This window comes from Leucoraja erinacea, chromosome 14 (assembly GCF_028641065.1).
Source record: "Leucoraja erinacea ecotype New England chromosome 14, Leri_hhj_1, whole genome shotgun sequence".
NCBI lineage: Eukaryota > Metazoa > Chordata > Chondrichthyes > Rajiformes > Rajidae > Leucoraja > Leucoraja erinaceus.
The window spans coordinates 22,621,153-22,649,002 of NC_073390.1; the positions used below are offsets into that span (position 1 = coordinate 22,621,153).

Genomic DNA, 27,850 nt, shown 5'->3' on the forward strand with positions numbered 1-27,850 from the left:
TCTTCCGTTTGTGCACGTCGAGTTGATTGCATTAGTCGAAACAGGGCGGACCACGTGAAGGTTGCAATCTTCCACCCCGGCCCATTGAACGAAACAACGCCAATGATAAATATACAGGTTCACCACCGATCTTCTGGCAATCCCCCCCCGGTGGGTCAAATTTGCCCCCTGCGGCCGGGGCCCTGGAACTCCAGCCCGCCCCAGAGAGGTATGAATCTGTGGTTTTCACCCAGAGAGTTGTGAATCTGTGGGATTCTTTGCCGCAGAAGGCAGTGGAGTCTAATTCACTGGATGTTTTCAAGATGGAGTTTAGATTTAGCCCTCAGGGGCTAAAGGAATCAAGGGACAAGGAGAAAAAGCAGGAACAGGGTACTGATTTTAGATGAACAGCCATGATCATATTGAATGGCGGTGCTAGCTTGAAGGGCCGAATGACCTACTCCTGCACCTATTTTTCTATGTTTCTATGTTTCCATCCGTTTTCACGGCCCCCACCCAAGACCGACTTTATCTCAGACCCTAGGCAGACCGTTCTGGTTCCGCTGCACTCCTCTCAGATGCCGTGATTTATGTTGGCCCAGCAAAACGGATTATCCAGAAAGGCTCTGGAACCAAGGGTGCCGGAAAGTCAGTGGTGGACTTGCACAATAAATTATTGGTTATTCTTGATAAGCCAGAACCTAAAGGACCTGTCCCACGAGCATGCGACTGCATGCGGCGAGCACGACCTAACGTGGTCGCTTGAGGCGTACCGTCTGGCGGGGCCGGTCCCACTTCGATCGCCGGAGCCATATGGAGTTGTGCGGGTCTGGTCCCGACATCGCGCGGGGCTCCGAAAAACTGACATAGTCCAAAAATTACGCGCGGCAACGGCCAGTCGGCCCACAGCCGCATTGAGGCTGTACGCAGCGCCTCGACGGGCATACGCAGCATCTCGACGCCGTACGCAGCGTCTTGATGGCGTACGCCTAGCGCATGGTGTTGCGCGATGACATCACTGCCCGGCGTGCCGTTGCGTTATGACGTAACCACCCGACGCCGTGCAACGTCCAAATTCATTCGGCCCGCCTCCTGCCCAGCTGATTGGTGAGTATGATGTCGGGACCAGCCCCGCACAACTCCAGACGGCTCCGCGGTTGGAAGTGGGACCGGCCCCGCGAGGCCGTACGCCTCAAGCCACCACGTTTGGTCGCGCTAGACGCATGCAACGCATGCTGGTGGGACAGGCCCTTAACAGTGACAACGGAGACATAAAACACTGCAGATGCTGGAATCATGAGTAAAACACAAAGTGCTGGAGAAACTCAGCAGGTCAGGCTGAATCTGTGGAGGGTACAGACAGACAGGCAGCATTTCGAGTCGGGATCATTCTTCAGACTGGAAGAGGAGAGAGAGGTGGAAAAGGGGTGGGTGTGGGTCATCCAGGTGAGAGGGTGATTAGTGATAGGTGGATACAGGTGAGGGGGTGATTAGTGATAGGTGGATGCAGATGAGGGAGTGATCAGTGATAGGTGGATACAGGTGAGAGGTGACTAGTCATAGGTGAATTCAAGTGTGGAGGGGGGTGATTGGCAGATTTGTGGAGTAAGTGACAAACACCAGAGGTGAAAAGGAGACAAATGGGTGTCTACACTTTGTCTTGTGTTCTGCATTCCAACATTTTTCAAATGGCTAATTAATACCGCACATCTCCCTTCTTGCGAATACAAGCTCCTCATTGCCCACAGATCACCTCCGATTGTTATTGTGGAAGTATAAGGTCAAAGGTCAAAAACTTTATTTGCCATTTGTGCTTACACACATAGGAACTCTTGTGCGGTTGTTCAGAGAGTCAAGTCAAGTTAAAAAGACACACAGAAGACACATAATCTATAAAAACATATACTTCTCTAGAACTAAAAAAGAAAGAAAATGCCTAAAACCCTATATAAAGGGGAAAGTGAGAGCATTGTAAATTACACAAACCCTATATAAAAAGTGTCGATTGCATTGTAAATTGCACAGGCCCAGGAGACAATATAATATAATATGATGTGCTATGAGGTAGGTCAGGACATCAGTTCATTTTGTTTTGGCTAAGAGTCTCACTGTGGCAGGGAAGAAGCTCTTAAAAAAGCGTGTTCTGTTTGTGACGATGCTGTCCACTCGTCTGTGCCTGAGGTTGTATGTGCAGTTTTTGTGTTTGAGCAGGGAGTGAGCTGGATGTAGTGTGTCTCTGATGATTCTCTCTGCTCTTTTTTGACAGCGCTGTGTATAGATTGTATCCATGGAGGGGAGTTCTGTTCTGATAATCTTCTCTACAGTCTTTATGACTCTTTGCAGAGCCTTCCTCTCTGTCTGTGTGGTGTTTCCATACCACACCGTGATGCCTGTGGTGAGGATGCTCTCTATCAGTCCTTTGTAGACCTGGGTGAGAGGGCGACAGTGCAGACCAGCTTTTCTGAGCAGCCTGATGAAGTACAGTCTCTGCTGTGCTTTTTTCAATACAATGAGTCTGCAGGTTAAGTTGCAAATATATGCAGACAATATTTGATATTCTGGTCCAATAACAGTCACGTTACCATATTAACCACGGGTTGCCTTGTTGCCACGGGAACGCCACATTGGCACTACATCCTTTTCTATCCTCTGTAGCTCTGCGGGGTTGAATCTATGGAAATCCTGGCTTTGGAGAAGAGTCCGAAAGTGGTGAATCCCATTGCCGCAGACTTCGGCCATTCGGCCCATCAAGTCTACTCCGTCATTCAATGATGGTTGATCTATCTTTCCATTTCAACCCCATTCTCCTGCCTTTTTCCCATAATCCCTGACACCCTTACTAATCAAGAATCTGTAAATCTCCGCCTAAAATATAACCATTGACTTTGCCTCCACCGTCATCTGCGGCAATTAAATCCACAGATTCACCACCCTCTGACGAAGGAAATTCCTCCACATGTCCTTTCTAAAGGGACGTCCTTTTATTCTGAGGCTATGCCCTCTGGTCCTAGACTCTCCCACTAGTGGAAACAACCTCTACATATTCACTACCCAGGCCTTTCACTGTTTGGTAAGTTTCAATGAGGTCTCCTCTCATCCTTCTAAACTTTCTTTGAGCTTTGGATGCGCTGCTTTACTTCTTTGGTGGCTAATTCTTCCACGAATGTTCCCGAGTCCATTCACCCCCACTGATGGCATGTTTTCCTGCTGCTGCTAGATGTACTGGAGAAGCCTGGCGATGAAGGTTCTGTGGCGATTCGGAAAGCAAAGACGTTGTTCAAGTCATGCACGAATCAAAGTAAGTGACGGTCCTGCCATTACTCCAGCTTGTTCCCACCGTAGCCTTGACTCCCGCTAACATCTCTCCCTGTGTTTACCTCAGCGGCCATTGAAAAGAAAGGCGGGAAGCCGTTGATCGCCATGCTGAAGGAACTGTATGAGTGGCCTGTTGTAACAGATGACTGGGACAATACTTACGGTAAGATCTAAACACAGCTCCACATAGCACAGTTTAATGTCCAATCAAAGCTGCCGGTTTAGTACATAGAACGTACCTTCAGAATGGGGATGAGGAGGAATTTCTTTAGCCAGAGGGTGGCGGATCTGTGGAATTCATTGCCACAGACGGGCAGCACAGTAGCACAATAGGTCGGCACAATGGCGCAGTGCTAGAGCGGCTACCTCACAGCACCACAGACAAGGGTTCGATCTTGACTACGGGTGGACTACAAACTGTACAGAGTTTGTAAATTCCTCTTGTGACCACATGTTTTTCTCCAGGGGCTCCAGTTTCCTCCCAAACCCCAAAGATGTACAGGTTTGTAGGTTAATTGTCTTGGGTAAAATAATAAATTGTCCCTAGTGTGTAGGATAGTGCTAGTCTACGGGGTGATCGCTGGCATGCGTGGACTCGGTGGGCCGAAGAGCTTGTTTTCGTGCTATATCTCTAAGTAAAGTCATACTTTAAAAAGGGAGATTTATGGTTCTTGATTGGTAAGGGTGTCACAAGGTTACGGGTAGAAGGCAGGAGAATGTTTAGTTTAGTTTATTGTCACGTGTGAAGGTACAGTGAAAAGCTTTACCTGTTGCATGATATCCAGTCAGCGGAAAGAGTCAGTGGTCTCAGAGAACATCCCTGGAGAAAAAGAATGGGTGACGTTTCATGTTGATACCTTTCATCAGACCCGAAATGTCACTATCCGTGTTCTCCAGAGATACTGCCTGACGTGCGAGTTACTCCAGCATTTTGTGTACTTTTATGTATTAATCATGATCTGCAATTCTTTGTTTCTACTTTTCCTCAATCTACGTCGCACGCTGTCAGAACGTAAGCTGAGAAAACCTAGGAGCACAATTGGACCATTCAGCCCATCAAGATCCACTCGGCTATTCAATCAGGGCTGATTTATTTTTCCATCTCATCCCAATTCTCCTGCCTTCTCCCCATAACCTTTGACACCCTTACTATTCAAGAATTCCAAATGTATTTTACAAGAGCGGGTAGAGCCACTAGCTTACAGCACAAGAGACCCAGGTTCAATCCTGACCTTGGCTGCTTTCTGTGTGGAGTTTGCACATTCTCCCTGTGACTGCGTGGGTTTCTTTCGGGTGCTCCGGTTTCCTCCCACATCCGAAAGACGAGCAGGTTAATTAGCTTCTGCGAATTGCCCTAAATGTGCAGGGAGCGGATGCAAAAAGAGTTTTAACATAGAAAAGTACAATATCATAGTTGTATGATAATTATGTTAACATATAACATAAAATGGGTGATCGATGGTCAACATGGACTCGGTGGGCCAAAGGACCAATAACAACATTTAAAAGACATTTGGACAAGTACATGGATTGGAGAGATTTATCGGGCCAAATGTAAGCAGGAGGGACTAGTGTGACTGGGGCATCTTGGTCAACATGGGCCAGTTGGGCCGAAGGGCCTGTTTCCTTGCTGTATGACTCTATGACACTCTATGACCTGCTCATGCATCAAAAGGTTCCACATTGGCCAACACATGCTCCTCTCCTCTAAGTCAACGGCATCTTATGAGATGAATTTCTGGCTTTGATGTCCAAAAGTGCTTGCTTGCATTCGGAGAAGGAGTGGTGACTTCCTATAATCCTGCTCACTGCTGTCTTTTGGAGGGAGAGAAAATATATTAATGTTACTGAAGGTGAAAATGTTTCGGAAGATTATAAACTCTGTTTTCTTTCTCCCAGGTAAGAACTGGTCGCTTGAGGCGGTCCTATCAACAATGAATGCCAGATATGGAAAACATGTCCTCATCGACTTTTATGTTGGAACCGATGACAAAAACTCAAACGTTCACATCATCCACGTGCGTACCATTATTGACAATTATTTTTGTTCATTTGGCTAGTTTGTTTAGTTTAGTTTAGTTATTATTGTCACGTGTATCGAGGTACAAAGGTTTTTTGTTTGCGTGCTATCCAGTCCCAGAAAAGATAATACATGATTACAATCAAGCTGTTAACTGTGCACAGATAATGGATAAAGGGGACAACATTTAGTGCGAAGATATTATTTTGAAGTCCAATTAATGTTAGTTCAAAGGTCTCCAGTGAGGTAGACGGGAGGTCAGGACCGCACTCTAGCTGGTGAGAGAACGTTCAGTTGTGTGATATAAGCTGGGCCAAAACTGTCCCTGAATCTGGAGGTGTGCGTTTTCAAACTTCTGTACCTTTTGCCTGATAATGCCAGAGACCCGGGTTTAACCCTGATTATGGGTCCTATCTGTGCGGAGTTTGCACGTTCTCCCTATGACCGTATGTGTTTTCTCCGGTTTCCTCCCACATTCAAAAGGGGTGCGGGTTTGTAGGTTAATTGGTTTCTGTAAATTGTCCCTTGTGTGTCGGATTGAACTAGTGCACTAGTGATTGCTGGCCGACGTGGACTCGGTGGGCCAAAGGGCCTATTTCCATGCTGTATATCTAAACTAAACTAAACTAAACTGATGGGAGAGGGAGGCAGAGTGAGTAACCGACGTGTGACTGGTCCAGGTAATGCTCGTGTCCTTACCGAGGCGAAGTGTAGATGGAGTCAATGGAACGGAAGCTGTAAAATATTGTTTCTGTTTGGAGTAGAACAATTTCAAAAGTATTTTCTGAACTAATGATGACAGGTCAGGGAGGATTAAGACCTTTGACTATGACCAGTGCAGCGGCAATAGAGGAATGGTGGGGGGTGTGGGAGAAGAAAATAATGGGATTAGATATCCAATGTAAATCTAGGGGAAGCAGAATCATTACTAGGGAGAAACAGGGAACTACAGACGCTGGAATTTTAAGCAAAACATAAAGCGTTGCAGGAACTCAGTGGGTCAGGTGACATCTGTGGAGGGAATGGACAGATGATGTTTTGGGTCGGGAGCTTTCTTCAGACTTATTGTAGCACGAGCGAGAAAGCTGTAATGAGAGGTGGGGCAGGACAATGCCTGGCAAGTGATAGGTAGAGCCTGAAGAAGTGGTTTCAGCCCGAAACGTCACCTATTTCCTTCGCTCCATAGATGCTGCTGCACCCGCTGAGTTTCTCCAGCATTTTTGTGTACCCAAGTGATAGGTAGATATAGGTTCACAAAAAAGCTGGAGAAACTCAGCGGGTGCAGCAGCATCTATGGAGCGAAGGAAATAGGCAACGTTTCGGGCCGAAACCCTTCTTCAGGTAGATATAGGTTAATTGGCAAAAGAGTGGAGTAAGTGACAAAGGTGAAAAGGAGACAAAAGGGTGTCAGATCCCAAGGATGATTGTGTTAATGTATGAGGAGCGTTTGAAGGCTCTGGGCCTGTACTCGCTGTCATTTGGAAGATTGAGGGGGGGATCTCATTGAAAACTACCAGATCATGAAAAGCTTACAAATAGTGGGCGGGGAAAGGAGAGTCTTGAATCTGAGTCACAGGCGGCTATGGAGGCCAAATCATTGGTTAATTGTTCAATGGAAGTTGATAGGTTCTTGATTAGTAAGGGTGTCAATGGTTACAGGGAGAAGGCAGGAGTTTGGGGTTAAGAGGGAAAAATAGTTCAGCCATCATTGAAAGATGGAGCAGACTCGATGGGCTGAATGCCCTAATTTTGCTCCTATGACTGGTCTCATAGATTGGAGAATTAAAGAAAGCTGGAACCGCCAATCTATTAACCCCATTTTAACTTTTGATGAATCCATAGATCGATCAGCCTGGCCTTGGTATGCCTTCCCGGGATTACTATGAGTGCACAGGAGCATACAAAGAGGTAGGTGATTCTCATTTTTACATTGGTTTTTATTCTTGAACAAAGAATGGAATGTTAATCAGTCGGGAAAAGATATGATAAATGAAGGAAAGCTTGTAGGGCTACCCACACTCAAGATTTGGTGTACACTTCCATGAGCACGATGTTAAGTTTCCAATCATCTTCTTTCTATCCCCACTCTGGTAAGGGAGGAGGCCTAGGACAAAAAGATCAGAATGGGAATGCAAATGGGAGTTAAAATGGTTAACAACAGGGAGATACAGCATGCCTTGGCAGAGCGAGCGCAAACATTGGGAGAATCGGTCACCTAGTTCGGAGGCACAGTGGTGCAGCAGTAGACATGTTGCCTTACAGAACGAGAGACCCAGGTTCAATCCTGACTATAGGTGCTGTCTGTATGGAGTTTGGACGTTCCATCTGTGACCACGTGGGTTTTCTCCGGGTGCTCCGGATTCCTGCCACACACCAAATATGTACAAATTTGTAGCTTATTTGGCTTTGTTAAAAAAATTGTAAATTGTTCCTAGTGTGTAAGGTAGTGCTAGTTTACGGGGTGATCGATTGGCGGTGTGAGCTCAGTGGGCCGAAGGGCCTGTTTCCGTGCTCTATGCCTAAAAAAAGGAGTCCTTGCTAAGATGCATAGACAGGGAATGGAGGATTGTGGCTCATGTGCAGGCAGAGGATATTAGTTTAGCCTCACTGTCAAAGAGCCCACATCGGGAACACCGGATACAGTGGATAAGGTTAGAGGAGATGCATTGGGACTAGATTTATACTACAATAAGTGAACATTGTATTAAGGAGCTTGGAGTTATTCACCATATGATGAAGAAACCTGTAACAGACTGATACCTGTGTAAGGTGCCACAGTTTCTTGGGTTCTTGGGTGCATTCAATGATGATTTCATGATACTTTATTGTCACATGCACCTTGGTACAGAGAAATGCCTGGTTTTACCTATAACCCATAAAATCCTGTAGCAAACCTCACCGAGGCAGTACACAAGAGTCGCCAAAGTTTCTGGTGTCAACAAAGTTACAACTATCTCTCTCTCTCTCTCTCTCTCTCTCTCTCCTCTCTCTCTCTCAATCCTCCTCACTCTACAGCTCTCCTCACTCTAGACGACCCTCCTCGCCCTCAATAGTCCACCTCAGTTTCTACAGTCCTCCTCGCCCCCGGCGGCCCACCTGGCTCTCGACGGTCCACCGCACTCTCAACAACCCCCTCCCTCGCATCGGCCCGCCTCGCTCTCCGCAATTCCTGGTAATTCTCTCGGCTTCTGCGGCAACAGTCATAGAATATCCCGCAGTTGGGCTCAGCAGGTGTACCTACTGATGCAAGCTGTTCACTATTACATTTGGGAATCTGTTCTGAACACAGGGTCTGGATTAGCATGTGAGTTCTGCTTCCTCTCTACAGGGTAAACAGCCTTTGTTGATCACTAATGAGCTCAATTATAGGGGGTTTCTGATGATTCTGCCTCTGCAGATAGACTGAGAATATTGAATATTACAGCACAGGCTCACAGTCCTTGCCGACCATAATGCCAAGTTAAACTGATCTCCTCCGCCTGCACATGATCCATACCCCTCCATGCCCCGGCTATCCACGTGCCTATCTAAAACCATCCTCAATGCCACTGTTGCACCACCCTTGACCTTACATTACAGGTACTCACCACCCTCTGTGTAAGAAAAACTTGCTCCACCCATCTCCTTTAAACCTTGCCCATCTCACTGTCAAGGTATGCCCTCTAGTCTTTGACATTTCCACCCAGGAAACAAAGCTGTCTACCCTGTCTATGCCTCCCATAATTTTATGTACATCTACCAGGTCCCCCCTCAACCTCCTGTGTTCCATAGAAAATAATCCGTTTGTCCAACCTCCACATATAGCTAAGTGTCCCGACCCGAATCATCACCAATCCATGTTCTTCAGGGACACAGCCTGACCCGCTGAGTTACTCTAGCACTTTGTATCATTTTTATTTGTAAACCAGCATCTGCAGTTGTTATTGTCTATCCTTATAGCTAATAGTTTGGTTTAGTTTAATTTAAATTCGTTTAGTTTAATTTATTGTCACGTGAACCGAGGTACAGCGAGAAACATTTGCTGCGTGCTAACTGGTCAGCAGAAAGACTATGCACAATCGAGCCATCCACGGTGTACAGATACATGACCTGTAATCATTTTATATCTGTGAGCTTTTAATTGTGACACTGCGAAATACAACTTATGGTCAATAGCGGAGATTGATTCGGAGCGGAGTTTCCGGACAAATCGCAACTAATACCAAGCATCGCTTTCTGAGGTCCAGACTAATTGAAGCCTTTCAAATGATGAGTGGTCTATTAATTTGGTGAACTCAGTGACCAGACTAAAAGACGAATGTCCATAAATATCATCCCAATTTCAGATATTGTCTCTGAAAAGGATTCATTATCTTGTTAGTTTAATCTCTTGAGGGAGTGGTTGTACAAGTTGCCAAAATGGGCGGCCAACTCCGATCTATCACAAAGATAAAGTGCTGGTGTTACACAAAGTGCTGGAGTTACTCAGCGGGTCAGGCAGCATCCCTGTAGAAAAAAGATGGGTGACGTTGTAGGTCGGGACCCTTCTGAAAAATGGACCCGAAACGCCACCCATCATTTTTCTCTAGAGATGCTGCCTGACCCGCTGAGTTACTCCAACACTTTGTGTCTATCTTTGGTATAAACCTGCATCTGCTGTTTCTTGTTTCTATATTTAATCTATTAGGGCTGCTTTATTTCTTTATTTTCTGTTCCCTTCTCTCTGAAACCCTCCAACGTTTCACCCAGTAGATCATGTTCGCGTTTGAGTTCTCTCTGGAATGTTGGAAGTTGAGGGGAGACTCGATAGAAATTCTGAGAGACTTAGATTGGGTGGACAGTCAGAACCTTTAGATAGACACATAAACGCTGGAGTAACTCAGCGGGACAGGCAGCATCTCTGGTGAGAAGGAATGGGTGACGTTTCGGGTCGAGAGCTTTCTACAGAACCTTTATCCCTGGGAGGAAATGTCAAATGCTTAGCTTTAAGGTGAGGGGGGGCAATGTTTAACGGAATTGTGCGGGACAACCTTTCTTACACAGACGGTGATGAGTGCCTGGAACGCACTGCCAGGGATGGTGGTGGAAGCAGATGTGATGGTTGAAACTTATGAGGATATTACAGGGAGTACAGAGAAGGTTCACCAGACTGATTCATGGGTTGTCAGGACTTTCATATGAAGAAAGACTGGACAGACTCGGCTTGTACTCGCTAGAATTTAGAAGATTGAGGGGGGATCTTATAGAAACTTACAAAATTCTTAAGGGGTTGGACAGGCTAGATGCAGGAAGATTGTTCCCGATGTTGGGGAAGTCCAGAACAAGGGGTCACAGTTTAAGGATAAGGGGGAAATCTTTTAGGTCCGAGATGAGAAAAACATTTTTCACACAGAGAGTGGTGAATCACTGGAATTCTCCGCCACAGAAGGTAGTTGAGGCCAGTTCATTGGCTATATTTAAGAGGGAGTTAGATGTGGCCCTTGTGGCTAAAGGGATCAGGAGATATGGAGAGAAGGCAGGTACAGGATACTGAGTTGGATGATCAGCCATGATCATATTGAAAGGCGGTGCAGGCTCGAAGGGCCGAATGGCCTACTCCTGCACCTAATTTCTATGTTTCTATTACATAAGCACATGGATATGCAGGGAATGGGGGGATATGAATCACGTGCAAACGGAGGAGATTAGTTTAACTTGACGTCATGTTCAGCATAAACATTGCGTTTCGCAAGGCTTGTTCCTGTGCCGTACTGTTCTGTCTGTCTATGAGAGAATATAATCTTAAAATGATGGGTACTGATCATGTGCAGGCAGAGGAGATTAATTTAACGGCATCACGGGCAACACAGCGGCGCAGCGGTAGAGCTGCTGCCTTACAGCGCCAGAGACCTGGGTTCGATCCTGGCCACGGGTGCTGTATGTAAGGAGTTTGTACGTTTGTACACATGGGTTTTCTCTGGATTTCACCGGTTTCTTCCCACACTCCAAGGAAGTACGGGTTTGTAGGTTAATTGCCTTCGGCAAATTTGTAAATTGTCCCTAGTGTGTAGGATAGTGCTAGTGTATAGCCTGATCGCTGGTCGGTCCAGACTCGGTGGGCCGAAGGGCCAATTTCCGTGCTGTATCTCCAAAATCTAAAATCTCAATCATATTCAGTATGGGCATTGTGGGCCGAAGGGCCTTGTTCCTGTTCTGTACTGTTTAATCTTCCACGATATTTTCTCCCAAACCCTGTTACTCATTGCTCTTCCTCTGGTGTTGGGTCATGTGCTTTTTCAACATGTTTAACTTGCCTTGTTTCAATCCCTTCCCCTTGGGTTCATAAAGTCACATGACTGAATCAGCTGGTGGGAATTAGATCTAAGGAATTCCCGGTCCTGTTAAGGCTCATTAAAACGTCTGGCAGAAAATAAACCAAAATATCATTAGGGAAGTGCCGATACACGCTAGCACGATGATACATATGAATAGACAAACAGTACATCCCTGCCTTGTGCCCCTGTCATTATATTTAATGGATGCATTACATAAGTTTTTTAAAAACATAAACCAACAAACGTTGCACATATGCAATGCTCTCTGTAAATTTCTGGGCTCACATCTGAGTTTAGGTTTAGTATAGTTTAGAGATACAGCATGGAATCAGGCCCTTCGGCCCACCAAGTCTGTGCCGACCAACGATCACCCGTACACTAGTTCAACGTTATCCCAGATTTGCATGCACTCTCTACACACTAGGGGCAATTTGCAACAGCCAATTAATCTACAAATCCACACCTCTTTGGGATGTGGAGCACCTCTTTGGGAACCCACACAGTCGCGGGGAGAAGGTGCAAACTCCACACGGACAGCACCCAAGGGCAGGATCAAACCCGGGGTCTCTGGAGCTGTGAGGCATGAATTCTATCAGCTGCCCTGATGAAGCTTTGTAATAGTGGAGATGTGTTTGTATGTGTGTATATGAGAGTGTGTGTACATATATGTGTGTGTGTGTGCATGTACATATGCGTGTGTGTGTTTGTGTGTGTGTGTGTCTAAGAAAGAGGGAGAGAGAGGGAGGAGTGGGTGGCACCTTTCCAACTCGAGCCTCTGTCTATTTGGGTCAACCTCCATGGCTCCATTTGAGGAGGAATAGTCTGTGCTGACCTACTAATGGCCAGCGGACTCAGTAGACTGAAGAGCTGGTTTCCATGCTGGATCTCTAAACTAAATCAGGAGTAGGTTTCACAAATCACTCCACCAGTTCCACAGCACTTTGGACTCCTGAGAACATAATGAGAAAAATCAGTGGTGAATTTATGTAATGCTTTTCTCTGTGCTGCACGGCACTTCAGCGACGGTGAAGTGCTTTTGAAAGTGTGGCCAGAAAGGAAATGTGGCAGCCACTCTCTGCACTGCAAACAGCAGTCATATAATATTTCTGCACTGGTGTTTATGATGGATATGTGAACACTGGAGAGAACAGAGCACTCCCAATGTGAGGATTAAAAGTTGAAAATGCAGCCCAGACCATCGCACATTTCAACCTCCCTTCCATTGAAACAATTTACATTTCGCGCTCATGCAGGTGAAATACATGAGGACCAGTCTCACCGCAGTCACTCCCTCTTCTCCCCTCTCTCATCAGGCAAGAGGTATAGAAGTTTGAAAACGCACACCTCCTGATTCAGGGGCAGTTTCTTCCCAGCTGTTATCGGGCAACTGAACCATCCTCTCATCAACTAGAGAGTGGTCCTGACCTACCATCTACCTCATTGGTGACCCTCGAACTATCTTTAATTGGATTTTACTGGACTTTATTTTTGCACTAAACATTATTCCCTTTAGAAACATAGAAACATAGAAATTAGGTGCAGGAGTAGGCCATTCGGCCCTTCGAGCCTGCACCGCCATTCAATATGATCATGGCTGATCATCCAACTCAGCATCCCGTACCTGCCCTCTCCATACCCTCTGATCTCCTTAGCCACAAGGGCCACATCTAACTCCCTCTTAAATATAGCCAATGAACTGGCCTCAACTACCCTCTGCGGCAGAGAGTTCCAGAGATTCACCACTCTCTGTGTGAAAAAAGTTCTTCTCATCTCGGTTTTACAGGATTTCCCCCTTATCCTTAGGCTGTGACCCCTTGTCCCAGACTTCCCCAACATTGGGAGCAATCTTCCTGCATCTAGCCTGTCCAACCCCTTAAGAATTTTGTATGTTTCTATAAGATCCCCTCTCAATCTCCTAAATTCTAGAGAGTATAAACCAAGTCTATCCAGTCTTTCTTCATAAGACAGTCCTGACATCCCAGGAATCAGTCTGGTGAACCTTCTCTGCACTCCCTCTATGGCAATAATGTCCTTCCTCAGATTTGCAGACCAAAACTGTACGCAATACTCCAGGTGTGGTCTCACCAAGACCCTGTACAACTGCAGTAGAACCTCCCTGCTCCTATACTCAAATCCTTTTGCTATGAAAGCTAACATACCATTCGCTTTCTTCACTGCCTGCTGCACCTGCATGCCTACTTTCAATGACTGGTGTACCATGACACCCAGGTCTCGCTGCATCTCCCCTTTTCCTAGTCGGCCACCATTGAGATAATAGTCTGCTTTCCTGTTTTTGCCACCAAAATGGATAACCTCACATTTATCCACATTATATCAATCAATCAACCTTTATTGGCATCTTGCAAGCAACAGTTGTACAGTGCAAAATGAAAAGACGTTTCCCAGTGAATAGCGGAGCATCGCACATGAAATTTAAAACATTTTACACATAATAACACTAAAAACAATCCAGTCCCTGATGGAACAGTATAAATAGTTAAAAGCAGGTAAAACACAATGTTAAAATACAATAAACCAATCATAAAAATGTCCGGGGCAGCTGATTTGAGTGGCCAGTGCCAGTTATTAAAGTGTCCGTGCCAGCCGCAGAATCAAGTGACTGTGAGTACAGAGTGACTGTTTAGCAGCCTCACAGCCTGTGGTAGGAAGCTGTTTAGCAGTCTTGTAGTCCGGGCTTTGATGCTTCGATATCTCTTGCCTGATGGCAGGAGATCCAGGTGTATGTGGAGGGGGTGCAGTTTGTCCTTTGCTATGCTCAGTGCTTTTTTCAGACAGCGGCTCTGGAACAGTTCTTGTACCGAGGGTAGGGAGACGCCAATGATCCTCTCTGCTCCCCTCACTACCCTCTGCAGAGCCTTCCTGTCTGAGCAGTTGCAGGTGCAGTACCACGTATTTATGCAGTACGTGAGTACAGACTCCACCGTACCCCTGTAGAAAGTCCTGAGGATGTTGGTGGGGAGTGAGGCCTGTTTTAGTTTCCTCAGGAAGTGCAGTCGCTGATGGGCCCGTTTGATGGTCCCAGTGGTGTTCCTGGACCAGGTGAGGCTGTCCGTAATTTGCACACCGAGGAACTTTATGCTCTCCACTCTCTCCACTGCAGTGCCACTGATGTTGAGGGGTGTATGCTTTGGCTGCGCCCTCCTGAAGTCGACAACCATCTCCTTAGTTTTGTCGACATTCAATTCTAGATTATTTTTGCCGCACCAAAATACTGCATCTGCCAAACATTTGCCCACTCACCCAGCCTATCCAAGTCACCATGCAGTCTTTATCATATGGATGGCTGGATTGTAACCATCTATAGTCTTGCCGCCGACTGGTTAGCACACAACAAAAGCTTTTCACTGTACCGCAGTACACGTGACAATAAACTAAAGTAAACTAAACTAATATTTCACATCAAGAGCACAGTTCAGCCATGCTGTTAGCTCATAGACTATGGGTGAAATTTGAGCCATGACCTTTGGTCTCTGCATGCTACCCATTCAGCTGAAGACACGAGCGGAGAACCCAGTGCGGCACAGCGACGCAAAGGGGTAGAGCTGCTGCCTCACAGCACTAGAGACCCGGGTTCAATCCTGATTTCAGGCGCTGTCAATGTGGAGTTTGCACGCTCTCTCCGGTGCACCTAGGGAGAACGTGCAAATTCCACACAGACAGCACCTGAGTGAGTTTCCTCCGGGAATTCCAGGTTTCCTCCCACATCCCAAAGACGCGTGGATTTGTTGGTTTTTTGGCCCCCCTCTGTAACTTGCCCCTAGTGTGTAGGGAGAAGGTGCGAGAGTGGGATTACGTAGAACAAGTTTGTTTTGTGATATCTACTCATAGTTTAGTTCAGAGCTACAGTATGGAAACAGGCCCTATAGCCCACCAAGCCCACACTGACCATCGACCACTCTATAACACCAGTTCTATGTTATCGCCACTTTCTCATCCATTTCCTACACATTAGGGGCAATTTACAGAGGCCAAGGCTCAAAGTGTGATTGGGTGATTGATGGTTTCAGTGGACTCAGTTGGCTCGAAGGGCCTGTTTACATCTTGTAGCGTCATAGAGCACGGAAACAGAACCTTCGCCACATGTCAACCAAGATGCCCCAACTAAGTCCCATTTGTCCTCAGTCTGAAGAAGATTTGCCATCGGTCTGAAGAAGGATCCTGACTAAAAATGACACCCATCCATCTCCTCCAGAGATAATGCCTCCACCGTTGAGTTACTCCAGCATTTTGTGTCTTTCCTTGGTAAACCAGCATCCACATTTCTTTGTTTCTACTCATTTGCCTGCATTTGGTGCGTATCCCTCTGAACCTTTCCTATCTTTCCTGTATGCTTCAAATGATCAATCAAACGCATATTACTGAGCTGTTTTCCGTGAGCCTAGGTTATGTACATTCCAGCATCTATCTTGACCAGTTAGGGCTGGAATCCCTGGAGCGATAGCCCCTGCACCCTTATATTTATAATTCTCCTCATTTTTATTGATACTGTTGCTGATAACTAGCTGTTATCCATTACCATGGGATGTATTTCACAGCAAACATGAGTAATGAAGGTTCTGGGCTCCACATCTGCTCCAGATATTCACGTGGAAATGGTCACTAATTAATTTTGTTTTTAGTTTTTAGTTTTAGAGATACAGCGCGGAAACAGGCCCTTCATCCCTCTCCCCCCCCCCACCCATTCTGTGTCGACCAGAAATCACCGCACATTAACACCATCCTACACGCAAGCGACAATTTACAATTTAACCAAAGCCAATTAACCTATAACCTGCACGTTTTCGAGTGTGAGGAAACACACGCAGGTCACAGGGAGAAAGTACAGACTTCATTCAGATAGCACCCGTAGTCAGGATCGAGCCCGGGTCTCTGGTGCTTTAAGGCAGCAACTCTACCGCTGCGCCACCGTGCCGCCCGGAATGAATTATTTGATTACCACCAGGAACTGCTCCCTGTGTCCTCAGCCAACTAGTTCCCCCCCCCAAATTCCTGCTGGAAACTGCGCATCTTAGTTTAGTTTAGAGATACAGCGTGGAAACAGGCCCTTCGGCCCATCAAGCCCGCGCTGACTAACAATCACCCGTACACTACATCAAGAACCAGAGGATATAGGTTTAAGGTGTGGGGCAAAGATTTAATAGGAACCTGAGGGAAATTTTTTAACTTTGGCCCATATTCCTCTAAACATTTCCTATCCATCCACCTGACCAAGTGTATTTTAAATGTTGTAGTACCTTCCTTCATCTACGTCTCAACTTACTTTGTCATTGAAGACGAAGAAAGCTATTTTTTCCCAGCTGTTATCAGGCAAGTGAACCATCCTTTCACTAACTAGAGAGCAGTCCTGACCTCCCATCTACCTCATTGAAGAGCCTCAGATTATCTTTAATTGGACTTTGCAGGACTTTATGATGCATTCAACATTATACCCTTTATCCTGTGTCTGCACACTGTAGAGGCATGATTGTAATCATGTATAATCCTTCCGCTGACTGGATAGCACGCAACATAAAACCTTTCACTGTACCTCGGTACACGTGACAATAATAATTAACTAAGCTAAACTGTTCATACTGTCTTGTGTATAATTTCTGCAATGACTATTTGCAGGAAAAAGATTATCTCATCATGATCTCGTTGGTGTTTTCATAGTCATGGTGTCACAAAGCAGGGAAACAGCCCCTTCGGCCCAACTTGACCACACGGACCATCATGCCCCATCCACACCAGCCCTACATGACCCATATCCTTCCAAACCTGTACAATCCATGTACCTGTCCAAAGGTCTCTTAAATGTTGTGAATAATACCTGCCTCAACTACCTCCTCTAGCAACTTGTTCCATACATCCACCACCCTTTGTGCAAGGAAAAGAGTCCTAGCCGGCTGAACCTCTCCCTATAGCTCAGGGCTTTGAGTTCTGGCAACATCCTCGCAAATCTTCTCTGCACCCTTTCCAGCTTGACAACATCTTTCCTATAACATGGTGCCCAAAACTGAACACAATACTCTAAATGTGACCTTACTAACCTCTTATATAACTGCTACATGACCTCCCAACGTCCATACTCAATACTCTGACTGATGAAAGCCCTTTTGACCACCCTATTTAATTGTGATGCCACTTTCAAGGAACAATGTGCCCGCACTCCTAGATTCCTCTGCTCTACAACACTCAATTCACTCAATTCATCAATTCCTCAGCCCACCTGCCCAACCGATCAAGATCCTGCTGCAATTTTTGACAACCATCTTCACTATCTACAATGCCAACTACTTTTGTGTCATCTGCAAATTTGTCAGAACTTTTGTGGAATCATTTGGGCAAGTTAGATAGATAGAGAGAGAGAGAGAGTCATACAGCATGGAAATAGGCCTTTCGGCCCAACTTGCCCACACCGACCAACATGTCCCATCTACACTAGTCCCACCTGACTGCCTTTGGCCCATAACCCTCTAAACCTGTCATATCCATGTACCTAAGTGGGACAGGCAGCATCTCTGGAGAGAAGGAATTGGTTTTGGGTTGAGACCCTTTTTCAGACTAGTCAGGGGAAAGGGAAACAAGAGATATAATAACAGTGATGTAGAGAGATATAGATCAAACTTTCTATAACTTTCATTTGCTAATTTTTTTTTCATTAGTTCTTTATCTCTCTACATCACTGTCTATATCTCTCATTTCCCTTTCCTCTGACTAGTCTGAAGAAGGGTCTCGACCTGAAAAGTCACCCATTCCTTCTCTCCAAAGATGCTGCCTGACCCGTTGAGATACTCCAGCATTTTGTCTATCTTCGGTTTAAACCAACAACGGCAGTTCCTTCCTACACACTATCCATGTTCCTGTCTAATTGTTTCGTAAGCATTTCGATAGTACCTGCCTCAACTACCTCCTCCAGCAGCTTGTTCCATACACCCACCACCCTTTGCGTAAGGAATAGAGTCCTGGTCTGCTGAACCTCCCCCTATAGCTCAGACCCTCGAGTCTTGGCACCATCCTCGTAAATTTTCTTTGTACCCTTTCCAACTTGACAACATCTTGACAACTTGTCTACTCATTTCCAGTGTTGCAACAGTGGCTGCACATCCAAAGTACTTTGGGATGTTCTGAAAAGCCCTAACAAAACGCATTAATTTCTTATTTTCATCCAAGAGCCTCCACTAGACTGTGCTCCACATATCAACCGTGCATTGTTTTGAAGGTGCCATTTTTACCCTGTGCCAAAAATCCAAATTTCCAGTCTTTTCCAACAGTTGTTTCTACATTCAACATATGTGTCTAATTGGGAGCCCAGATGGAGCTAATTTCCGTAAATTACAAATGAGAAACAGACACCTCAAATGGGCCTATATTCTTAATGCCCACATTCAAACAGTTTACGTGTGAGATATTAGCCTCGGTGTGACAAACACCAGGAGTGTGCATGTGTTCTTTGATAAATAGGTGTGATTTACTTCCTTGGTTAATTTACGAGTTGGTAAATAAACACAGGTGATGAACATTTGCCTTTATTAAGTGCGAGGGGTTTTCTACCAAGGTTTTGGTGTGAATGATTATGATTTCGAGGCCACATCTGTGCTTGGATTATATTAGTTTCCATTGAATGTCTTTGTCGCACTAACCACGTTCCTGTTGATTCACAAAAAGACACAAAGCGCTGGAGTAACTCAATGGGTGAAGCAGCATCTCTGGAGAACTTGGATTGGGGACGTTTCGGGTCAGGACCTGCGAAGGTCCAGGGAGAGAATTTTGTTTTGAACACATTCAGGATAATACTGCAGCAGTTGCAGAACCTAGAGCAGTATAGCACAGGAATAGGCCCTTCGGCCCACAATGTTTGTGCTGAACATAATGCCTAGTTAAACTGATCTCACCTACATAATCCTCTTTTCCCTGCATGTCCATGTGCCTATCAAAAAGCTTCTTAAACACCACTACCATATGTGCCTCCACCACCACCCCAGGCAATACATTCCAGGTCCCCACTACTCTCTGTGTAAATAAGTTGCTCTGCACATCTCCTTTAAACTTTCTTCCTCTCACCTTATAGCTATGACATCTAGTGTCGCACATTTCCACCCCGGGGATAATATTCTGACTGTCCACCCTATCTATGCCTCTTATAATTGTATATAATGTTGTTGTTTCTACTCAATCTTCAATGTTCCAGAGAAAACAATCCAAGTCTGTCCAACCTCTCCCTGTAGCTGAAACCCTCTAATCTAGGCAACATTCTAGTAAACCTCCTTTGCACCCTCTCCATAGTCTCCATGGCGTTCCTATAATTCAGAGCAACCAGAACTGCATGCAATACTCCAAATGTAGCCTAACCAAAGTCCTATAGAGCTGCATCATGAATTCCTGAATATATTAAATGACCCTAGTAACGAAGACAAGAATACCATACTCCCTCTTTGCCACCCTATCGACTTATGCTGCCACCTTCAGTGAACAGCACAATTTGAGCTCTTCTTAAAGAGGAAAGAGGAAGATGAATCACATGTGGCCGTGGTAGTGAGTCTGGGCCAGAACAAGGGCATAGAACAGGAGAGCAGTGGCGAATCGCAGAGGGAGAGCAGTTTGAGAGGGTCCCACAGAACTCCGGTCAGAAAGAGGAAGAGAACTTCTGCAAAGTAGACATCAAGAGGAGACTTCAAAGAGAAGCATTACAGTGGAAACAAAAGGAACTGCAGATACCGGATTACGAATAAAGGACATGTAAAAGAGGAATTTGAAAGATATCGAGGGTAATACGAAAGATTAGCTTATTTTAGTTTAGTTTAGTTCATTGTCATGTCAAACAAGGTGAAAAGCTTTTTGGTCCATGCTATCCAGTCAACAGAAAGACCATACATGTTGCAAACGAGACTTCAAGTGTACAGATACATGATAAATGGAATATCGTTTAGTGCAAGATAAAGTCCGGTAAATTAAGTTAAAAAGAGAATCCAAGGGTCTCCAATGAGATAGATAGTAGCTCAGGACCGCTCTCTAGTTGTTGGTAGGATGGTTCCATTTCCTGATAACTGCTGGGAAGAAACTGTCTGAATCTGGAGGTATGCGTTTTCACTTCTTGCCTGAAGGGTGAGGTATGAATCTTGCACTGTATCTAAAATAATGATTTACAAAGACGTTGGGGAGGATGTAAACGAAGAATTTGCAAAGGCAAGACCATAATTCGAGACGTTTCTCATTTTCAGACATCCAGACTTTGAGTTTACCATTCATTTATCAAAGTGATAGGATGTTGGTCTTTCTCAAAGAGGTTACCACACTTGTAATGTTTTTTTCACAGGCGTGCGAAGCTTACTCTGAGTTCATGGAGAAAACAGCTAACTTAATCCGAAAGGACAAAGGTATGAACAAGACTGAATTGGAAGTCAAAAAGGAAATGGCTATGGTGTTGCAAATGGAAAAAGAGATCGCCAATGTAAGTCTTCTACTTTTTTGCAGCCATCAGGGCAGCACAGTGGTGCAGTGGTGGAGTTGCTGCTTTACAGCACCAGAGACCTGGGGTCCACCCTGACTGCGGGTGCTGCCTGGATGGAGTTTGTACGTTCTGCCCTTGACCTGCGTGGGTTTTCTCGGGGTGCTCTGGTTTTCCCCCACATTCCAAAGACGTGCAGGTTTTCTTTTCACACAGAGAGTGGTGAATCTCTGGAACTCTCTGCCACAGAGGGTAGTTGAGGCCAGTTAATTGGCTATATTTAAGAGGGAGTTAGATGTGGCCCTTGTGGCTAAGGGGATCAGGGGGTATGGAGAGAAGGCAGGTACAGGATACTGAGTTGGATGATCAGCCATGATCATATTGAATGGCGGTGCAGGCTCGAAGGGCCGAATGGCCTACTCCTGCACCTAATTTCTATGTTTCTATGTTTCTAGGTTAACTGAATTCTGTAAATTGTCTCTAGTGTGTGGGATAGAACTAGGGACACGTGATCACTGGTTGGGGTGGGCTCAGTGGGCCTGTTTCCAGGCTGTATCACTAAACTAAACTCTAAACTAATCAGATTCATCTCAAACTTCCAAAGTAGTTGTGATGACCGATTCCATTGCTAAAATACTTCAGGCAGGAATGGGGCAAAAGTTTCTTTTCTAAGAAAGGTTTGAAGTCTTTGAAACTCTCTTTTTCAAAGCATGATATTCGCAGCGTCTTCTAATATATTTAAGGCAGAGATAGATACTTGGAGGCACAAAGGAAAGAAGATGCTGGAATCTTGAGCCAAACACAAAGTGCTGGTTCGACTCAGTGGGTCAGGCAGCATAGGTGGAGGGAATGAACAGGTGACGTTTCGGGTCGGGGCCCTTCTTCAGACTGATTGTAGGGTGGGACGATATTTGAAAAAGATCAGTGGGGCTGGGATAAATGATAGGTGGAGACAGATATACAGATGAGGGGGTTTTTTGACAGACAAAGGCCAGAGACATCAAGGAGACACTGCAGAGGAAATTCACTAGGACATTGCCTGGATTGGAGGACTTTAGTTGAAGGCAGCGAATGGACAGGCTGGCATTGTTTTCCTGTAGTGAAGGAAACTGAGGGATAATGTGATAGCAGTTTAGTTCAGTTTAGAGATGCAGCAAGGAAACAGGCCCTTCGATCCATCAAGTCCATGCTGACCATCAATCACCCGTTCACTCTAATTCCAAGTTATCCCACTTTCTCATCCACTACCTACACAACAGGGGCAATTTACCAAGCCCAATTAACATACACGTCTTTGGGAACAGGGAGGAAGCTGGTGCACCCAGAGAACTTTACTGTACACTTTATATTTTAGAGATAAAAACGACTCAAAAAAAGACTCAAAAGAGTCCACCCCTTTCACTAGCACTATCCTACACACTGGAGACAATTTACAATATTTTTACCGAAGCCAATTAACCTGTAAACCTTTACATTGTACGGTCAAAGGGAGAACGTGCAAACTCCTCACAGGGAACACCCAAGGTCAGGATTGAACCCGGGTCTCTGACGCTGTGAGGCAGCAGCTCTACCACTGTGTCGTCCTAGAATTATGATATATATTCAATTTTGAGTTTGATATTAGTTTATTGTCACATGCACCAAAGGCTTAAAGTGCTGGAGCAACACAGCTAGTCAGGCAGCATCTCCGGAGAACGTGGTCAGGTGACGCTTCGGATCGGGACCCTTCGTGGTGGGGGAGAGGGTTGAGGAGATAGCTGGAAGAGAGGTGGGATATCAGTCTGAAGAAGGGCACGATCCGAAACATCACCTATCCTTGTTCTCCAGAGATGCTGCCTTACCCGTTGAGTTACTCCAGCACTTTGTGTCTTTTTTTGTAAACCAGCATCTGCAGTTCCGTGTGTCTCTGACAATAAATTCTGCTTGGCCAGTTCAGTTTAGTTTATTTGAATTTAGTTTAGTTTAGTTGAGAGATACAGCATGGAAACAGGCCCTTCGGTCCATCGTATCAATGCTGACCACCGATCACCCATTCACACTAGTTCTACATTATCTCTCTTTCTCATCCAGTCTCGCCCGACACACTAGAGGCAATTTGCAGAGGCCAATTAGCCTACAAACCTGCATGTGTTGGGATGTGGGAGGAATCCTGATTTGATTTGATTTGACATTATTAATTTATTTGATGAAATAATGATGACCATTTTGCCTCTATTTATGTTTGAAATAGGAATAAAGTATTAATATATATTTATGTCTTTTTATGCCATAGGCTACAACCAAACCTGAAGATAGAAATGATCCTAATGAACTCTACAACAAGATGCCGCTTTCTAAAGTGATAAATGATTTCCCATTAAGTATCAACAACACGGTAAATGATTTCTTGAATGAAATTTTGTGCTTTAGCCGTAAGGCGGCACAGTTGAGCAGCGGGTAGAGTTGCTGCCTCACAGCACAAGAGACCCGGGTTCATTCTTGATCTTGGGTGCTGTCTGTGTGGAGTTTGCACATTCTCTTTGTGACCATGTGGGTTTCCTCCGGGTGCTCCGGTTTCCTTGCGGGTTTGTAGGTTAACTGGCCTCTGAAAATCGTCCTTTGTATTGCCACTCTAACGGCCTGTGTTGTTACGGACTTGGATGCCAAGATCCCTCTGTACCTCAATTGGACAACCTGCGCACTAGATACAATTTACAGAGGCCAATTAACCTACAAACCTGTACTCCTTTGGGATGTGGGAGGAAACCGAAGTTCTCGTAGAAAACCAACGCGGTCACAGGGAGAATGTACAAACTCCGTACAGACAAGCACCCATAGCCAGGATCGAACCCAGATCTCTCGTGCTGCAAGGCAACATCCCTACCGCTGTGCCACCGTGCCGCATCTTCCAAAATTTCTAAAGAGCCAGAGGTGAAGAGATTTTTTCTAATATTTTGAATTTTGTGTACTGCATAACATGTATCCAATTTATTTCCTTCAGCTTACATTCCAATGGATGGATTTTATCAACCAAATCCTCTCCCGTGTATCTCTAACTGCGACAAAAACAGAGCAAGTTGTGGTTTATGCACCTGGTTATCTTAGGAAGTTAGCAGATATCCTCAAGAAATATAGTGACAGGTATGTTTATACTTTAGTCTTGTGTGGAAAAGAACATTACTATAACTTAAAAATAAAGACACAAAGTGCTGGAGTAACTCACCGGGTCAGGCAGCATTGCCAGAAAACATGGATAGGTGACATTAAGGGGCAGGACCTTTCTTTGGACTTGGTCCTGACCTGAAACATCACCTATCCTTGTTCTCCAGAGATGCTGCCTTACCCGCTGAATTACTCCGGCACTTTGAGTCTTTTTTTTCCGTAAACCAGCATCTGCAGTTCCTTATTTCTACGTCACTCTGGTTTGCTTCCACCATTAAACCACACTCACCATCCATGCTTCTGACTGGTTCTTTGATGGACATTGTCTAGTCCATCACGGGTACTGATCCACCATCAAATAGATCTATGGGAGGCATTGCCTCAATGAGGAAACCAATTCCATCAAAGACCCACACCACCCTGGGCACATTTCCATTTTATTCCTGCCATCAGAAATCGGAAAGCGGAGACCATCAGGTTACAAAATATCTCAGAACCATGGTGTCGCACATCGTGGAAACAGGCCCTTCAGCCCAACTTGCCCACACCAACCAACATGCTCCATCTACTATTGTCCCACATGCCTGCATTTGGCCCATATCCCTCTAAACCTGTTCTATCCACGTAACTGTCCAAATTTTGAACGTTTGATAGTACCTGCCTCAACTATCGCCACCGGCTGCTTGTTCCATGTACGTACCACCCTTAATGTAAAACGATGCTCCTCAGCTTCCTATTAAATGTTTCCACCCTCACCTTAAACCCATGTCCTCTGGTAGATAATACGCAGACACAGGTGAAGAGGGGTAATTTGCAAAGCAGATGGTTGGACAAAGACCAGAGATGAAAAGACAGAAGATGTAAGACAAAAGGGTTGAAGGGTTGCAAAATGAGATGCTGGAGCAAGGAATTTAGGTAGAAAATTTCTTGGATGAATCATGGCCTGGTTCGGCAATTCCAACATACTTAAAACGCAAGAGAGTGATGGACTGAGCCCAGTCCATCATTGAAAGCGTCTACACCAGGCGCTGCCTCTAGAAGGCGGCGTCTTATCAAAGATCCCCACCATTCCCACTGCTACCGTTGGGCAGGAGGCACAGAAGCCTGAAGTCCCACACCACCAGGTTCAGGAACAGCTCATTTCCTGCAACCATCAGGTTCTTGAACCGACCCGCACAACCCTGATCCTACCTCGGCAACGGAACACTACTTCTTGCACTATCGTGGACTTGTTTTCTAATTATGGTTTGCACTGATGTCCTGTTCTTTTGCACAATTTTTTTTTCTTTTCACTGTCTTGTAGAATTTATGTTTAATCTATGTTTTTGTGCGTAGTCCGAAGGGCCTGTCCTACTTGGTCATCATTTGCGCGTCACGCAGATGGCGTGCGAAGATTTTGTACATCACAAATTCTTGCGACGCTGCCCGCGGCCGCGCGTCGCTGCCCATGTCAGCACGCACCATGCACACATCACACGCGTGTCACAACGCGCACGTCGTGACACGTTAACGATGTCGCGTAAATTACGTGCAAATGACGGCCAAGTGGGACAGGCCCTTGAGTCTATGGTTGCTTCAAGTAAGTTTTCATTGTACGTGCACCTCATCGTACCTGCGTGCATGACAATAATCTGGATTAAACCAAAGACTATTGGACATAGATTCAAAGTTTCTGCTTCGTGTGATCTGCAGGCAAATTCAAAACTACATCGTATGGATGCAAGTGATGGATCTGATGGGAAGTCTAAGCAGTGCCTACAGGGATACAAGAACAGCTTTCCGCAAAGTACGAGTTGTGTTCATATTTAAATGCTCAAAACCTGCCCAAAGTTGCAATCAGAGCCACCGTTATAGATAAGATCTGCTTCCACGTATCGTTTGGGATTGGGGAAGGCTGTAGAAACCTTGACCCAAACGGACATGATACCATGACATCATAGGAAATGTATGATTGAATGATTGATGGTGTCAGAGGTTATGGGGAGAAGGCATGAGAATGCAATTATGAAGGAGTGATAGCCATGGTTGAGTGGTGGAGTAGACTTGATGGGCCAAATGGCCTAATTCTGCTCCTACCACTTATGATCTTATGATTTTATGAATGGTGCAGCAGACTGGATGGGCTGAATAGCTTAATTCTACACCAATGTCTTATGTCTTATGACCAACCTCACTTAAAAATCAAGTAAAGCTGAGTTATTTATTTCCTTTCCGTTAATTTTAAACATGATGATTACTTTATCTGTTTATTATTGTCTTGGATCGCATCGTAGAACAAGGCCTCTTGGCTCATCGAGTCCTTGCTGGTGCTTAAGGCAATCCCATCAGTTGCAATCCCTCACTTATCCCTGCATTTAATTTGTTCCCAATACCACCCAACCACCCCACCACCAACCACTTTCCCTTGTGCTCCCTCTTGCCATCCTGTGGTAAAGGATTGTAACTGGATTGTGACTGTTGACATCGAACAATCGTAAAATTGAACAATAGTTGACCTGCAAATTTACAGTGATGCAGTGGACGCAGCAGTAGAGTTACTGCCTTACAGCGCCAGTGATCCGGGTTCGATCGTTACTTTGGATGCTGTCTGTATGGAGTTTGTACTTTATCCCTGTGTCTGCTTGGGTTTTCTCCGAGTGCTCCAGTTTTCTCCCACACTCCAAAGACGAACAGATTTGCAGGTTAATTGGCTTTGGTGAAGATTGTAAGTTGTCTCTAGTGTGTAGGATAGTGTTAAGGGATTGTCCCATGGGCGTCATTTCCGTGTCACGCAGATGTGCGCGAAGATTTTGTACATCCCAAAATCCTGGGGCATTGCGCGCGATCACACGTCACTGCCTACGCCACCACGTACCATGCACGCATCACGTGACACGTAAATGATGTCGCGTAAATTACGCGCAAATGACGCCCGAGCGGGACAGGCCCTTTAGTGTACAGGGTGATTGCTGGTCGGCGCGAACTCAGTGGGTCGAATGGCCTGTTTCCATGCTGTATCTCTAAAGTCTAAAATAGAGAACTGCAACTCTCTTAAACCTAAAAGGTTTAAGGCAGGGAAACCAGGATCTAAAGTGCTAAAAATAAATCTACAGATAATTCAGAACAGGGATTAAAACTGGGAGTAAATTAGGCAAACAAAATCCTCACCAAACAGGTAGCCATTTTAAAGTGGTCAATCTCCCACCTTTCAAATGTGATTTAGTTTAGTTTTAATTTTGAGGTATAGCACGAAAAAAGGCCTTCAGCCCACCGAGTCCACGGCAACCAGTGACCACCCATAAACTTGTTCTATCATACACAGCAGGGACATGTTGCAAAAGCCAATTAACCTACAAATACGCACATGTTTGGAGAGTGGGAGGAAACCGGATCACCCAGAAAAAAACCCACATGGTCACAGGGAGAATATAAAAACTCTGTACAGACAGGATAGGCACCCGTAATCAGGATTGAACTCGGGTCTCTGGCGCTGTAAGGTAGCAAATCTACTGCTACGCCACTGTGCCCCAAGTGTAATAAAGTCATAGATGTCACAGTGATACAGTGTGGAAACAGCCCTTCGCCTAACTGGCCAATATGTCCCAGGTACACTAGTCCCACCGGCCAGAATTTGGTACATATCCCTCGAAACCTGCCCTATCCATGTACCTGTCT

General features: G+C 45.4%; 1 protein-coding gene across 4 annotated transcripts in view; it reads left to right on the forward strand.

Annotated features, from left to right (window-relative positions):
• Positions 1-27,850, forward strand: part of LOC129703385 (neprilysin-like) — a 123,150-nt gene that overhangs the window by 53,591 nt on the left and 41,709 nt on the right. For all 4 annotated transcript variants that reach the window (XM_055645769.1, XM_055645772.1, XM_055645771.1 and 1 more), the window contains exons 5-12: positions 3,197-3,277; positions 3,362-3,457; positions 5,194-5,312; positions 7,157-7,222; positions 20,924-21,058; positions 23,328-23,429; positions 24,036-24,175; positions 25,889-25,982. In XM_055645769.1, coding sequence (XP_055501744.1) covers positions 3,197-3,277; positions 3,362-3,457; positions 5,194-5,312; positions 7,157-7,222; positions 20,924-21,058; positions 23,328-23,429; positions 24,036-24,175; positions 25,889-25,982 — 833 coding nt within the window. The remainder of the gene's footprint in view (positions 1-3,196; positions 3,278-3,361; positions 3,458-5,193; positions 5,313-7,156; positions 7,223-20,923; positions 21,059-23,327; positions 23,430-24,035; positions 24,176-25,888; positions 25,983-27,850) is intronic.